General features: G+C 50.2%; 5 protein-coding genes across 5 annotated transcripts, besides 1 other annotated feature; 3 read left to right on the top strand and 2 right to left on the bottom strand.

Annotated features, from left to right (window-relative positions):
* Positions 1-13,942: part of a sequence feature (contig 1.67 618..254221(-1)) that runs on past both edges of the window.
* Positions 327-1,985, bottom strand: ANIA_04110 (protein fmoB; the record flags this gene model as incomplete). Its single annotated transcript, XM_656622.1, has 5 exons — positions 327-1,139; positions 1,185-1,331; positions 1,379-1,646; positions 1,691-1,807; positions 1,852-1,985. The coding sequence occupies 5 exons, from the start codon at positions 1,983-1,985 to the stop codon at positions 327-329; spliced, it is 1,479 nt and encodes a 492-aa protein (XP_661714.1).
* On the top strand, positions 2,517-3,777 carry ANIA_04111 (TauD/TfdA dioxygenase family protein; the record flags this gene model as incomplete). Its single annotated transcript, XM_656623.1, has 3 exons — positions 2,517-2,960; positions 3,008-3,549; positions 3,618-3,777. The coding sequence occupies 3 exons, from the start codon at positions 2,517-2,519 to the stop codon at positions 3,775-3,777; spliced, it is 1,146 nt and encodes a 381-aa protein (XP_661715.1).
* On the top strand, positions 4,505-6,355 carry ANIA_04112 (uncharacterized protein; the record flags this gene model as incomplete). The annotated part of the gene is made up of 2 exons (XM_656624.1): positions 4,505-4,555; positions 4,625-6,355. The coding sequence occupies 2 exons, from the start codon at positions 4,505-4,507 to the stop codon at positions 6,353-6,355; spliced, it is 1,782 nt and encodes a 593-aa protein (XP_661716.1).
* ANIA_04113 (protein hk-8-2) lies at positions 6,952-10,795 on the top strand (the record flags this gene model as incomplete). The annotated part of the gene is made up of 2 exons (XM_656625.2): positions 6,952-7,004; positions 7,076-10,795. 2 exons carry the CDS (start codon positions 6,952-6,954, stop codon positions 10,638-10,640), a joined length of 3,618 nt encoding a protein of 1,205 aa, XP_661717.1. The 3' UTR covers positions 10,641-10,795.
* Positions 11,344-12,066, bottom strand: ANIA_11426 (uncharacterized protein; the record flags this gene model as incomplete). Its single annotated transcript, XM_050611323.1, has 3 exons — positions 11,344-11,387; positions 11,526-11,576; positions 11,934-12,066. The coding sequence occupies 3 exons, from the start codon at positions 12,064-12,066 to the stop codon at positions 11,344-11,346; spliced, it is 228 nt and encodes a 75-aa protein (XP_050467359.1).

Below are 13,942 nucleotides of genomic sequence, written 5' to 3'. Positions count from 1 at the left end.
ATCCAAGCTAAACTTGCGCACCCTGAGCCCTAAACTAGGTGAGATTGCTCATCGCCATCGAGACTTGCACCATCCCGAACATCCAATAACACCTGTGCATTAAACCAAGTTTGGCCGTTACTGAGTAAGTCATGGCAGCTCCTGTGACAGTTTGTGAGGGGGCAAAAACTAAGAACTTTTCCCCAATCCCTCCCGCTGAAGCCACACCATGCAAGGAGCACACCATTTCTGTACAAACGAGGTCATAGATAAGACCATTCATCCCTTCTGAATCCACCGTATATAATATCTGATAATAATCTAGCTGCGGAGTATTATTGCCTGAATCATGCACTGCACGCCGGTAGCACCGGAAGTCCTTCGATTCCACTGTCCCTCCGATCATTAGTTGCAGTTGGAGTCTCGAAAAACGCCTTCAACCGCTCGCGCTGCGCTTCCTTCGCCTCGTGCCATCTTTCCGTGTGTCCCTCGATAGGTGTCAGACCTATTCTCACTCTCGGCGTGTTTATCCATTCTAGGAGATTGTTGACGTAGTCATCCTCCACGTCTTTCAGCGAATGGAATCGCTTCCCATGCCCTTTCCTTTTCAGTTTCTCATTGTATTCTGCTCTCATCTCTTGCTTTGAGGGTAGGTCAGCAATACCTGAGAAGACATTTGCTGCGGTTATCGCTTGGAACTCGAAGAGCGTAAAGGTGGCTGTGTAAAACGGCACGCCGACGAACGCAAGGGTAGGGTCGGGAATGTAGAATATGTCCTTATGTAGGTTGTGCGCCTGAGTCCCATCCGTCACGAGAATTGTCTCGTCAGCCTCTGCTGGCGAGAGTCTGTCGTTATGGTAATCGGCCAGGAAAGGGAGGGTGAACTGGTATCCCGTGCAGATGATCACCTGGTCCAGTCCGCAGAGCCCCTGGCCGGATTTCAAATGTACTTTCAACGGAAGCTTGCCGTCGACGACTTGACTTTCATCGAGAATTTCGTACCGCGTTACTTCACTGACTCGGACGCCATTTTCCGGGAGAATGCTGGCTGAAATATCAAATTCTCCATTCCGCGTGCTCTGATAGATAGTATCCGCTTGCGGGCCAATTTCACGGGCGATGTCTATGGCCGAGACTGCGCCGCCGATGAGAAGAACATTCTACTAATCAGCAGTTGCTTTAACTACCGAACCGGGCAAAGGTACCTTCTTCTCGTAGCCCTCTGGCTTTCGGTATCTTTTGGAGTGATATATGCGATCTGGCCAGCGCGCTTTTGCTTCCGCAAGACCAGGCGTTTCTGGAATTCGAGGGGTATGATAATGCCCAGACGCGACTACTACTGCGTCGAATGTCTAAGAAAGGGGTCAGAGTTGTTCAATCAATTCAGGACGACACCCACAGTTTTGCGCTCTTGTTCTTTGAGTTCGTCATCATATTGCTCCAACCTAGACCAGGTAACCTGCCATGAATCGCCCTGCTTGATGAGGTTCTTAACGCGTGCGCCGTAGATGGTAATATCATCGACACCAGTCTTCCGCGAGGTATCTTGTATATATTCCTTCATCACGGAATGACTGACGAAGTCGGGTGTCCCCTCTGGCCAAGCATTAAGCTTGACGCGCATCAAGGGTGTCGGCACATTGTTCTTGAGTCCGTCATAGCATGGCCTACCACATCAGCACGAAACTATTATTCGGGTGAAGAGACATACCCGGGCGGCGCATGGGTGAGGGCGATATTGTGCTCATTCTTATCAAAATACCTTTCCGACTCGAGCGGTTTCAAGGAAGTATACGATGGCTCCGGTGCCACGCGCTCATCATACAACCTGCAACATTAGGTTACTGAAATGATATATATGAGTTGACATACCAAACGCCGCCAGCCGCATGAGACCTTTCATAAACAGTCACATCCAATCCAGCCTGGATTAAGTGTGCAGCTGACACAACACCACTAATCCCAGCTCCAATGACTGCAACTCGTCGAATTTGCGGGCGCGTCATGCTGTCTGCTCTTGCTCTCCGCAGCAATGGTCAGCGAGCCGAGCCTGCACTTGCGTTATATCAAGTACCATTCGTGATGCGCGATCTGTGGGTGACTAGAAGCAGGGTAACGCTATCGGCTCTAAGATGGTGTCATAAGTGCAGTCTATCTAGCTTTGAACTATGTCTCGTATGATGGCATAGCTCTTGTGAATCCTTCGTCGCTGAGTAGGCGATTAGAAATCCCAGAAGAATGCGTGATAGTATCCCTGCAAGACGGAATGGGAGTATCTCCAACAACAAAAATGAATGGACAGAATCACAGAGACAAAGAGGAGAAGAGGGGATCGGACCATCTAGAGACAAGCTCGTGGCAATGCGCAATGATATGCAACGATGGTGCGATAGCGTCCTTTCAAGATTGGGTATGCACATCACGAACATCCATCCCTGAACAGATAAGTTCGCTGCTCTCCCGATCCACTTTGAAATGTGTTGATATTATCGAACAACGATAGTGATATTATACTGGACCAAGCAAAGATCGTTAAAATGGCCCCAGCCCCAATCGACCCGAGCATCATTAATGTTGCCGAGCCGCGAAAGGACACCCTCGGTCTTCCGGCCACGGCCCGCGAGAGACTCGAAAAGGGCACAGTTGACCTCTCGAATGGATATCCCTATCGCCCTTCTCGTCCTCTCTACTTAGACGATGTTTACCGGATCCGCGACTATGACCGCCAACACATTGATCCCGGTACTCGTGCCGATCCGGAGAAGAAAGCCCTTCTTTCCGCTGCGAAGGAAGTGGTCCACTTGACAAAGCACATAGGGACCGAGATCGTAGGGCTGCAGCTGAAAGACTTGACTGACCAGCAGAAAGATGAGCTGGGCCTGCTGATTGCCGAACGCAGCGTCGTGTTCTTCCGCGATCAGGACATCTCACCGCAGGAGCAGAAGAAACTCGGCGAGTGGTACGGCGAGATTGAAGTTCATGTATCATTCCCATTACGAAAAAGCAAAGAAGTTACTGACTACAACAGCCTCAAGCCGCTCAAGTCCCCGGTGTTCCTGGTGTGACGGTCATGTGGCCTGCTCTGCAGGCAACCGAAATACCAGCCAGTTTTCGTCGTCCGGGAGGCGCCTCTCGATGGCACACAGATCTTGTCCATGAGCGGCAGCCAGCCGGCGTGACACACCTTCATAATGATACGGTTCCATCCATTGGGGGTGATACCCTCTGGGCCAGCGGTTACGCTGCTTACGAGAAGCTCTCCCCTGCGTTCCGCAAGATCATCGATGGGCGGACAGCCGTCTACCGCTCCGCTCATCCGTACCTTGACCGTAATGACCCTGAAGCTGGGCCTAAGTATGTTGAGCGTGAACATCCACTTGTGCGCGTCCATCCAGCAACTGGTTGGAAGGCACTGTGGGTTAATCGAGCCATGACGGTTCGCATCGTTGGGCTCGACAAGGCTGAAAGCGACCTAATTCTGGGATATTTATATGATGTGTTTGAGAAGAATGTTGATATCCAGGTGAGGTTCAAGTGGACTCCTCGTAGTAGTGCACTATGGGATAATCGGTATGTTTTGGCTGGCTCCACCTGCACTGGCATTGCTGACTTCCTAGGATCACTATACACAACGCTAGCTGGGATTATGAAGGTTCTGAGCCACGGCATGGCACGCGGGTTACTGCACTAGCTGAGAAGCCGTTTTTTGACCCCAAGGCTAAGAGCCGCAGAGAGGCGTTGGGTCTGCTGGGGAAGGAGGAGATTGAGGAGCTGGAGCGATTAAAGCTTGAGCAGTAGTCGAAGCTAGTCGGATCATCCTATCCATTTTGTGGCATGCATTCCCATACCAGGACTTCTGAACCACCATATTTAATCATCGAGCCATAAAAGTTCGATCCCGCAACGCTGGTAGTGGCGCCCCTTGCCTGGGCTGTGCATCATCTCAACGGCAAATCCGTACTCCTAGTAAAGATGTATTGAAAAGCGATATCAAATATCTCTAATAGGCCAACAACGACAGGTAAATAAAAGAGCTCTTTACATAGTATTATATATTAATGCACTGACTAGGATCACATCTTTTGGGAATGGTATAAGATACCTGGAGAGTAGCTATAACGTTCGTAGTAGCTACCGAATAGCACGGACCGAGTTTCCACTTGTTCAACCGGCAACCGGGCGGGGATGTCGCACTCTAGCAGATGCTCATATATTGACAGGTCAATATCACTGTTTTATTTAACCAACGATAAAAGGAAAAGAACAGAAACGACGCCGTACCGCGAGTATACACGAAAGGAAAACGCGTCCAAAAAGGGCATGATGTAAACAAGCGTGGACCATGACGTCAGCTCACCGCCTACCGATTCCGACATTTTATTTACACCGTTAGTTCGTCTCAACAACTCCCACTCAACACCACTCACACCACCATTCGATCGCAATACTCGTGCTCAAACCCTCAAAACCCCTCAAATTTGCTCATTTCGATTTGTTTAGCCTGATATAGCAGTAATTTCTCATAATGGCGGTTCGCCGCTCGGCTCGTCTTAGGAGCCGCCAGTCGCCCGCCCAGGTACTCATTCCTTCTGACGCTCCTGACGCCCTTGCTTGGTGAAGTCACTGACCCTCGCTCTCTGGGCAGGATACTCCCGCGGAGTTGAACCAAAACAATTCGAACAACGATAGATCCGAAAATAAGTTGGATGCTGTAATGGAGCGTGAAGAGCCTGTTGAGTCTCCTAAACCCCAGTCCACACCGGCAAAAGTCGCACACACTCCTAAAGGAAAGTTGAAAAAATCGCCGGCGAAAACACCAGTCACTTCTCTTACGCGTCCTACCCACTTCGAGATGCATCCCAGCAAGGTACACCAAAGCACTACTAAACAGGCGGACTCGGGCTTGATTCTTGGCTTCAATCCCATCAAGAAGGACGCCCATGGCAACGTGGTGAAAGATGACCCCGCGCAGAGCACACCTAGCAAAACAAATGCCTCTCCTGCGTCGACATTCTACGGCACTCCAGCGTTCGAATTCAAGTTCTCTGCCCAGGACACGGAGCTTAGCGACGAGGCGAAGAAGCTCATGGAGAGCGTACGCGAGGACGTGGCTCGGATCAAGGCTAATATGGTCAATGAGAAGGCGAATGCCACCGGTGACGCGCCACAAACAAGTGAACGCAAGATCGCTAAGCCGAAAGGAAAGGCCGGTCGGTTTTCAGACGTTCATATGGCCGAATTCAAGAAAATGGATTCCATTGCTGGCCACGCCTCCGCGTTCCGAGCTACGCCAGGGCGGTTCCAGCCTGTTCAAAAGACACTTAAGAGGACCAGTTCGAAAGCCCGCCTGGACGAACCTGAGAGCCAAAAGTCCCCTGCGGCTACCACGCTTAAGGCCTCAGCTCCTTCTACGCCGTCTGCGAAACGTACCAAGCAGGATAGAGCTGCAGTCACACCTCAAAGCCGCCTACCCAAGTCCGCGATTGCACGGCCCAGGTCCAGTATTCGCAGCTCATTGTTGACACCAACACGCGCCTCCCTGGCTCGTCAATCTGGCAGCCTGAAACCCCCTCGCACCAGCATGATTCCCTCCCTCGCGCGTTCTCCTCTTTCCAAACCTGCCGAGGCACCAAATACCCCTCGCACCGAATTCAACCCGCGCTTTAAGAGCAACATTCCCACACTGAGCAGTCTCAAGTCAATTCTACGGCCCCATCAGCCTTTGTTCTCCAAGGACCCCTCTAAGATTGCCGCTGGGACACACCGAGCAGCTCAAGACTTTACGCCCGACCTTTTGCTTCAACCGTCCCGTGAAAGCTCCCCCGGAGCGGCGCCTACCCCTTCTCCCAAAAAGCGGGTCGAGTTCACACCTTGTACCAAGACTCAGCTTGCTGAGGAAGTGATTTCACCATCGCCCTTCAAGAAACCGGCCACAATTACTTACCCTTCGACATATGACGTCGTCTACCCTACCCTTCCTGTCTTGACTCCGGATCGTAACGCGCAAAAGTCAGCTACTATCCGTTCAGTTCGTCCCTCTGATGTCCCTGTTGAGGCCACCTTGCCTGAAGTTCCGGGAATGCCGCATGGCCTCAGCCACAAAAAGAGACACCGGGCAGCTGAGGATGAGCCCGACCGCGAAAATGTCCCTCCAGCCGACCATAGCCCAGGACGAAGCGTGAAGCGGGTCAAGATCAATACGCCTCAGCCTTCCAAAACCCAGGCGTCAAGCCCGCTCAAATCCCGTTCACAGACTCCTTCCCGTCTTGGCTCTGGGGCCATCCGCAAGGGAACGCCCGCAAGTGCGCGTTCCAGGAGCCGTGCGCTCAGCATGAGTCGCTTGAACATGCTGGCCCAGCCGAAGAATCGGTCCTAAGCCTTCACATAATGATTGCATTTACGAGCTTTTCAATATTAGCATACGGTTGACAAGTTTCTCTTTATTCAGATAGGTTTATATCGTACAGTTCAGCTCTGTCCAGGCTGTTTCATGTACATGTTATTTGGCGGTATGTTTGGTGCCTGCGGTTTTTGTTCAGGTTGATTCTCGGGCGCTTGGATCGGCGGGATATGAATGGCGTTTCTCTTGATGCTTCCCATTCCATATGTGCTTAATTGTGGACTGTTAGTGTAATAAAATTGCACTTGTTGATATGGTACAAATGAACTTTGTTTGATCTACTCTTGAGTACACTTCGAAATCCCGGGCCCGAGAGGTCCTGATGGCCCCAGATCGGACATGACCAGCGGGCCGTTTCATCAGCGGCGTTCAAGCGCGGTATTTGCACTGTAGCCCATGGTCTGGATCCAGGGAGGGCTAATGCAGGTCCATATGGTACAGCGGAGGGATGACGTAGGCGGAAATCGTATGATATCATTGTTCTGGGATTTACGCTCACTTTAAAGAAACAGTAGAGCCTAACCCCCCTGGAGAGAGCATTTCCGAACGAACTGGCAATACTATGCCTTACAATGGATCCAGACAGTTATCCCTTCAATCTAGCAAAAGAGCGCGAATTCTATAGGTTGGCTTAGCCTCGCGGTCGTTCGGTTCCTGCTAACCGACCTGTGCAAGGTACCTACCACGTGATCATAGCTCTTACCCATTTGCTCCCTTCGACGACTCTAGCCGGAAAACGTTCTCGCCAGCATCTTCGCAAGACCATGCCTTGACCTCGTTTGCCCAGCTGGGAGCCATGAGACTTGGTGCCCAGCGGGCAATCATCTCGCTCTTCGGCCCTACGAACCAGTATATTCTGGCCGAAGCTACAGGCTCGCCTGACGACGAACTACGGCTAGGATGTTGTGTTCTACCCAAAGAGAATAGCATCTGCACGGAACTGACAACCACGCCTTCCAATCTTCCGGATAATACGACTGTTAGTCATGGGGCCTTGATTATTCCGGACTTGCAGGGTGAAAATAAGGAGCGATACGCGGTGCCCAAGCAACTATATGCCGCCCGGTTCTATGCTGGTGTGCCAATAATTAGTCCAAGAGGGCAAGTGATAGGGTCATATGGCGTCTTAGACTCGCAGCCAAGGCCATCAGGGGTGGATGAATCAACAATAAACTTCATGAAAGACATGGCAGCGACCATAATGAGATACTTAGACATGATGCATCTCGAGCATGAGAATATTCAAGCACGGAAGATGATCACTGGTCTGGGTAGCTTTGTGGAGGGGAAATCGACGCTCCGAGATTCATGGCTTGAGTCGAACGAGCAGGATGCTGCGCGAGGTAGACACGGTGACGAGACTATTGAAGGCTTGTTGGATAAACGACAGCAGGATCTGCAGGAAGCGCGAGACAATACCCGGAAACAACCTCCTCATCGTCCGGCTCGAAAAGATTCTTCTCCTGGCGCCGATGATGACGAAACGGACGCAAGACCTGGCACGCACAAGAGGCAAAATTCACATTTGCAAAGGCGGGCCATCTGCCGAAGCGAACCTTCTGGGGACAGTCTACCCGACGATGACGGCATTCAAGGTTCCTTGCAGGAAATATTTTCCCGAGCAGCAAATTTGATCCGAGAGTCCATCGCGGTGGAAGGCGTTGTCTTTTTTGATGCTAGGGTTGAATCTTTCGGTGGCCTTGTGGGATACGAGTACTGCGAGGATCATGAAGCCCGGTCAGAAAGTGAGACCACTACCAGCAGTGAGGAAAGCCCCGATACCGGGCTCGAAAATGGCACGACGATATGTCGCATTCTAGGTAGCTCCACTTCCGTCTTTTCCACAATAAACGAGGATTCCAGGGCCAGATCCAACTCGCAGGACAATGGTTATGCGCTGCGTGAGTTTCTGCTGAAAGCCATGATGAACCGGTACCCTCGTGGGAAGATATTCAACTACAATAATGACGGGTCATTATCCGACGAGAGCGGCAGCAATTTCTCTGCTGACACCTCGAAATCTGTATCCACAAAGGACTCTAGGAGGCGGAAGCGGAGCCACAAGCAAGACGCCAACGATCTGCACCGTGTTCTTCACGGCCCCCGAAGCATCATATTTCTGCCACTGTGGGACTCTCACAAGTCGAGATGGCTTTCAGGATTGCTTGTCTGGACTAATAAGCCGCAGCGTGTTTTCGCGGCGGAGACGGAGCTGGCGTATCTGCGTGCTTTTGCTAATAGTATTATGGCTGCGGTCCATAAACTTGATATCGAGATGGCCGACAGAGCAAAGACAAACCTGGTCAGCAATATCTCTCACGAACTGAGAAGCCCCCTGCATGGAATTTTGGGCACCGCAGACCTCCTTAGCGATACTGCCTTGAATGCTCTCCAGTATGGAATGGTACACACTTTGGAGGCCTGCGGCCGGACCTTGCTTGATACTATCAATCATCTGCTGGACTTTACCTATATTGATAAATTCAGGAAAGACCGAAACTCGAAGCATAAACATGCCAAGAAAGCTGAGACGTCAAGTCAAAATCACGACACTCTTGAACGTAACCCCCCAAATAGCAGCGAGAATATCAATACGCATGTTCAGCTAGATGCGGTCCTAGAGGAAGTGGTCGAGAGTATATTTGCCGGTCATACTTTCTATCATCATGCAAGAAGGAACGGTGGTAGTCCGAAAACGGCTGTTGTTTCGGCGAAGCAAGTAACTATCATATTCGATATCCAAGAATCCAACGGATGGGGTTTCTACACACAGGCTGGGTGCTGGCGACGTATCATGCTGAATGTTTTCAGTAACGCACTGAAGTACACGCAACAGGGTTTCGTTTACATTGGGCTGAAGGTAGGGGAAGCAGAAACACCCCGGGGAGAAAGCAATGACTCCTCGCAGTCTGATTCCAACGCCAAATATACCGTTACATTAACTGTCAAAGATACTGGTCAGGGCATTGGGACTGCTTTTCTCCGAAACGGCCTCTTCGTTCCATTCTCGCAGGAAGATGCTCTTGCCCCTGGAAGTGGGCTAGGACTAAGTATTGTGAGAAAGGCAGTCGCCTCCCTCCATGGAACAATCGAGCTTAGTTCGGAGAAAGACAAAGGCACCGAGGTAACCATCCAAGTGCCGATGTCTCCCGTCTCGGATAACCCTGATGAATCCTCAACGACTGCGGCATACCGTTCGATACGAAAGAAGGCCCAGGGTAAGACCCTTGGTCTAATCGGGTTCGGCTCGTCACTCGTATCAGAACGAGATTCTACCCTGTCTAACTCTTTAACACGGCTCTGCGAAGATTGGTTTCATCTCATCGTCAAGAGAATTAATTTAAACGATGATCCACCAGCTGCCTGTGACTTCTACCTCATGGTGCACACGGACCTCGACGATCCGGACGCCAAAGGAAACCAAGTTCTCGACCTGGCCGAACCGAGCAAGGTTTCTCCGTTAATCGTTATTTGCCATTGTCCTGAAGCAGCCCACAAGCTGTACGCGAGGTCAACATCAATGAGCCACAATCCCAAACCCATTGTCGAGTTCATTAGCCAGCCCTGCGGCCCCCGTAAACTTGCTAAATCAATGGAGCTGTGTTTGAAGCGCATGGGGGGCCAAGAGACAGACCAACACGAAGAAACACGATGGGTCGAGTTGCCCGAATCCTCCCACCTACCACTCGATATTGGGCCAAGAGACGCCCCCGATGAGAGAATGAAGGTCAGCAAACGACTCGCTGAAGAAAAAAATGATGAGCAGCACTCCAGAAAGCCGATAAACGACAATATTTCTCTCCCGGATGAACCGGGGACCGTGCCCGAAGTGACGGCTCCTGATGGGATCGCAGAGAACGGCCCTCCTTCGGTCCTCCTCGTTGAAGACAACCCAATTAACTTGAATATTCTCGATGCATACACGAAGAAAGAAGGCTGGAGCAGCACGACAGCCCAAAACGGCCTTGAAGCGTTTGAGAGGTTCCAAGAACACCCCGGCAAATTCGCGCTGGTCATCATTGACATCTCCATGCCGGTCATGAACGGATTCGAGGCAAGTCAGAGAATTCGACAGTTTGAACGCAAGTACTTTGACGCTCATCCAGAGTTGAGGCCATCGTGGCATCCCACTACGATCGTGGCATTGACTGGGCTAGACAGCAAGGATGCGCAGCATGAGGCGTTTGCTTCTGGAATTAACGTCTTCCTCACGAAGCCCATCAGTCGAGCAAAGATACGGACCCTGCTGAAAAACTTGTGAATTTGTGATACTAGATAGACTTGTTTATTGCCACGCGTCCCTGGCGGCCATGACTTACGATAATGTATATTGCGTTTCTTCATACCCTGCGTGTTTTCTCCATGTCCTCATATATTTGATGTTTTCCGCAAGATAGAAATCTGAAGTCTCTACAATAAAATTTCAGTGTTGCGTGTAACTGAAAGCCCAGCTGCGGAAAACCCTTCTGTGAATGGTCCCACTAGACCAAGAAGGCTTAAAAAATACGTGTGTTCAACAAAATGCACCGTAAACAAGCACGCTCGACGAGGGGACCAATACCCCAGGTCCACAAGAAAGGCTACGTCCGCAGGCCCGAGTAGCAAACCTAGGCATAGACTAAGCGAATTGGGAAGAAAAAAGTTGGCGGCCCTATCCGCGGATCGAACGCGGGACCTCTCGCAAACAAGAGCTGTAGGGTGAACCCTAAGCGAGAATCATACCACTAGACCAACAGGGCGCAGTTGCTCTGAAGTTTTAAAATTTGCCATTATGAGCCGAATAACATATATGGCATATCCCAAACGCCCTGGAGAAAATTTGGCGTTGAAAAAAAGTGTAACCAGCTGGCAGATGTTTGTGCTAGGCTAGGCTTTTATTGATTGTCCACCTAAGGCTGGATGGTGGAAATCATAAGAGGGTCGGCAGCCGTATGACAGGAAATATATTCCGGGCTAGAGAGGGTCTACACCAACCCAGTATTGCACCTCCGCCTCTGCCAATACTTACCTGCGGTATGAAGGTAGGGTTCAAGAGCCCTCGCGCAGGAGATCAATTTTAAGAACTTCCGTTTAGAATCATTGGCCCTGCCATCGACAGGGGTGGCAGGCTCACACACTCTACCTAGGAGTGGATAATGTTGCGTACCCAGATCGAGAGCATAGAACCGAGATATAAAGAACATTTTGAACAGACATTCTACGAGCATGCGGAAAGTACCATATACGAGTCTCTATGAGAGCTCCAAGTCAAAGGCAAATCATCCATAGCGTTTTCCCACCCTCTGCCATCTGCTGAAGGGTATCTGTACTGCATCAAGGTCCAGTGGGCTTTCAGGACTGGAAAATAAACGCACAACACTACGCCTAGCTGGCTAAGCCCAACTAGCAGTGGGCACCGATCATAAAAACGGCCCCTGGACTATGAACAAATCGAGACGACTACTAAGTTACTAAAATTCCGTCGTTCGCTATGGAGGTTAATCCGCATAAGAGACACAAGCTCAAGGGATCATTTCCAGCCTTGACCAGACGCAGCGAAAGTCACCTTACTTACCAGACACGTCAATACAAATGTCTACGTTCCCTTCTTGGTCGGTGATACCGAAAGGAGTGTTGATACAGCAGACGGCAGCCCAAGTGTGAGGTATAGGCTCCTGGGAACTTAGGGGCCACATTTCACTAGTCATGGTTCCTCCTCCACGATATGGGCAAGAAACCGACTTTTAACCAATGCCCTAACCATAGAAGCAGCACTTATTAATCGGTGTCATTTTCTACTCGAATAGACACACACCATGAACTCTCATTCACATGCACAATATCATCCGAACATGAGCCCAAGGCTGATACTATCTTCGCTATGACGGGCCGGCACCTCTATCTGTCGCCTCCATTATCCACGTTACCCCCTTCTGTAGGTTTCTTACCACCAGATCTGGCTCTGTAGCCTAACCGCTGAAAGCCCACCGCGACGCCTTCTGGTCGAGGAGGTTGTGGCAATGGTCCAGCCCGCCTTGATCCTGATCGCTGGCATTGTGCTCGGCCTGGTCGCGTCCTCAGGTTGCTTTACCGAACGCATATGCGTCTCAAGACGTAGACGTCTGTAAGAACCCATTCGGGTAGGGTCCAATGTTTGTCTCGCGCCTCCTATACTTCCCGTTAGTAAGGGTAGACAAGAGCTAACAGTAAACGCAGAGCAAGCACAACAACCATAATCAGCCCGTAGGTAGCTGGAAATAACCTCGAACCTGACCATAACCGACGCAAGCAACTGCTCCATAGCCAGCTGACCGCCCATCGAGCAGGAAAAAAGCAGTCTCTGACCTAGCATCAAGATGGAAGCCACTCGTCGTGGAAATTGGTCCCATTGCCCCCCTGCTAACCGGAGTCTGTGCACCTGGCTTCAATGCCGAAATCAATGTCTTGACTCGTCGTCTACACATCGCTAGGACACGCCTCTCGTCAAGCTGTCTCCGAAAGAGGAGCGTTAGTGGAGTTGAGCTGCCCTAGGACAAATAGGATGGGATGGTTTATAGTTCAATGAATTGGAGAGCAGTTGGAGGGTCTGAGGCTGCGAATAGCTCAATTCGCCATTTAGGGCTATTTTATATATGATTCATGTGCTGCCTGTGCGAGCAACTAGGGAGCGTTGCTATATGGACACTACGATATACAGGCTGCTAGGGATGACGCTAAAACAAGGCAGGCCCTAGTGTGGCTTGCTAAGTTGCTAAGTGGTCGCAGGTAACTCGGTAAATCCTCTGAGCAAACTTGAAGTCACCTTAATACTTTGGGCTAGTGTTATCGCAAGTGGCTTAGCCGACTTAGAATTACCTCACAACATTTACCAAGTCCAGATGACCTTCAAGGCAGAGCGACTGACTCGTAAAAGATCTAGCAAGGAATACAAGTGACGTGGTAAATTTGTAACTCTAAGTCGGCTAAACCACTCTTGAAACGCTAGCTCAAGCACGCTAGCCCGAGTTAGTAAGGCCGACTTCGAGTTAGCTGAAATATATACCACTTGTCAGAAATGGATCTTCCTCAATTTTACCTCGACTTTCAACCCAGGAAAATAGTCTAAGATTAGATTTACACGCTATTTCTTATTAGTATGAGGCTTGAGTTTCTAGTGCTTGAAAATATTTGAAGAGGATTTCAACTAGTTATGTATTTAAAGTTCTGGAGACAGGAACGTATTGTCGTAACGAAATGTAAGAACAAGGAAAGAAAAGGTTGGGAGGAAGCTAACTCTAAGTCGGCTATCCCTTTTTTGAATGTGCTAACCAAAGGAGGAAGGAGGCATGATCGATTTAGAGTTAGCTCAGAGGATTTACGAGCCTGATCTGGCCAGCATGGTGGCCAAGCGGTGTATAGAAGTTTTAACCTCGAACATCCATGCCTTCTGCTGCTTATGGACGCCTCAGCAGCACCTTAGAAGACATTGGGAGCTGAGTAATAAGATTAGTGGTTATATAAAGCCTTTATAGTTTCCAAGCAACTCCTCGAGAATCACGCACGATGGTTAACACTTCCAGGACCTGTATAAATATTTCATTAGGT

Source organism: Aspergillus nidulans, chromosome II, assembly GCF_000011425.1.
Source record: "Aspergillus nidulans FGSC A4 chromosome II".
NCBI classification, from domain to species: Eukaryota; Fungi; Ascomycota; class Eurotiomycetes; order Eurotiales; family Aspergillaceae; genus Aspergillus; species Aspergillus nidulans.
The sequence above is the reverse complement of the archived record's forward strand: the minus strand, read 5'-3'. Positions and strand labels throughout refer to the sequence as shown.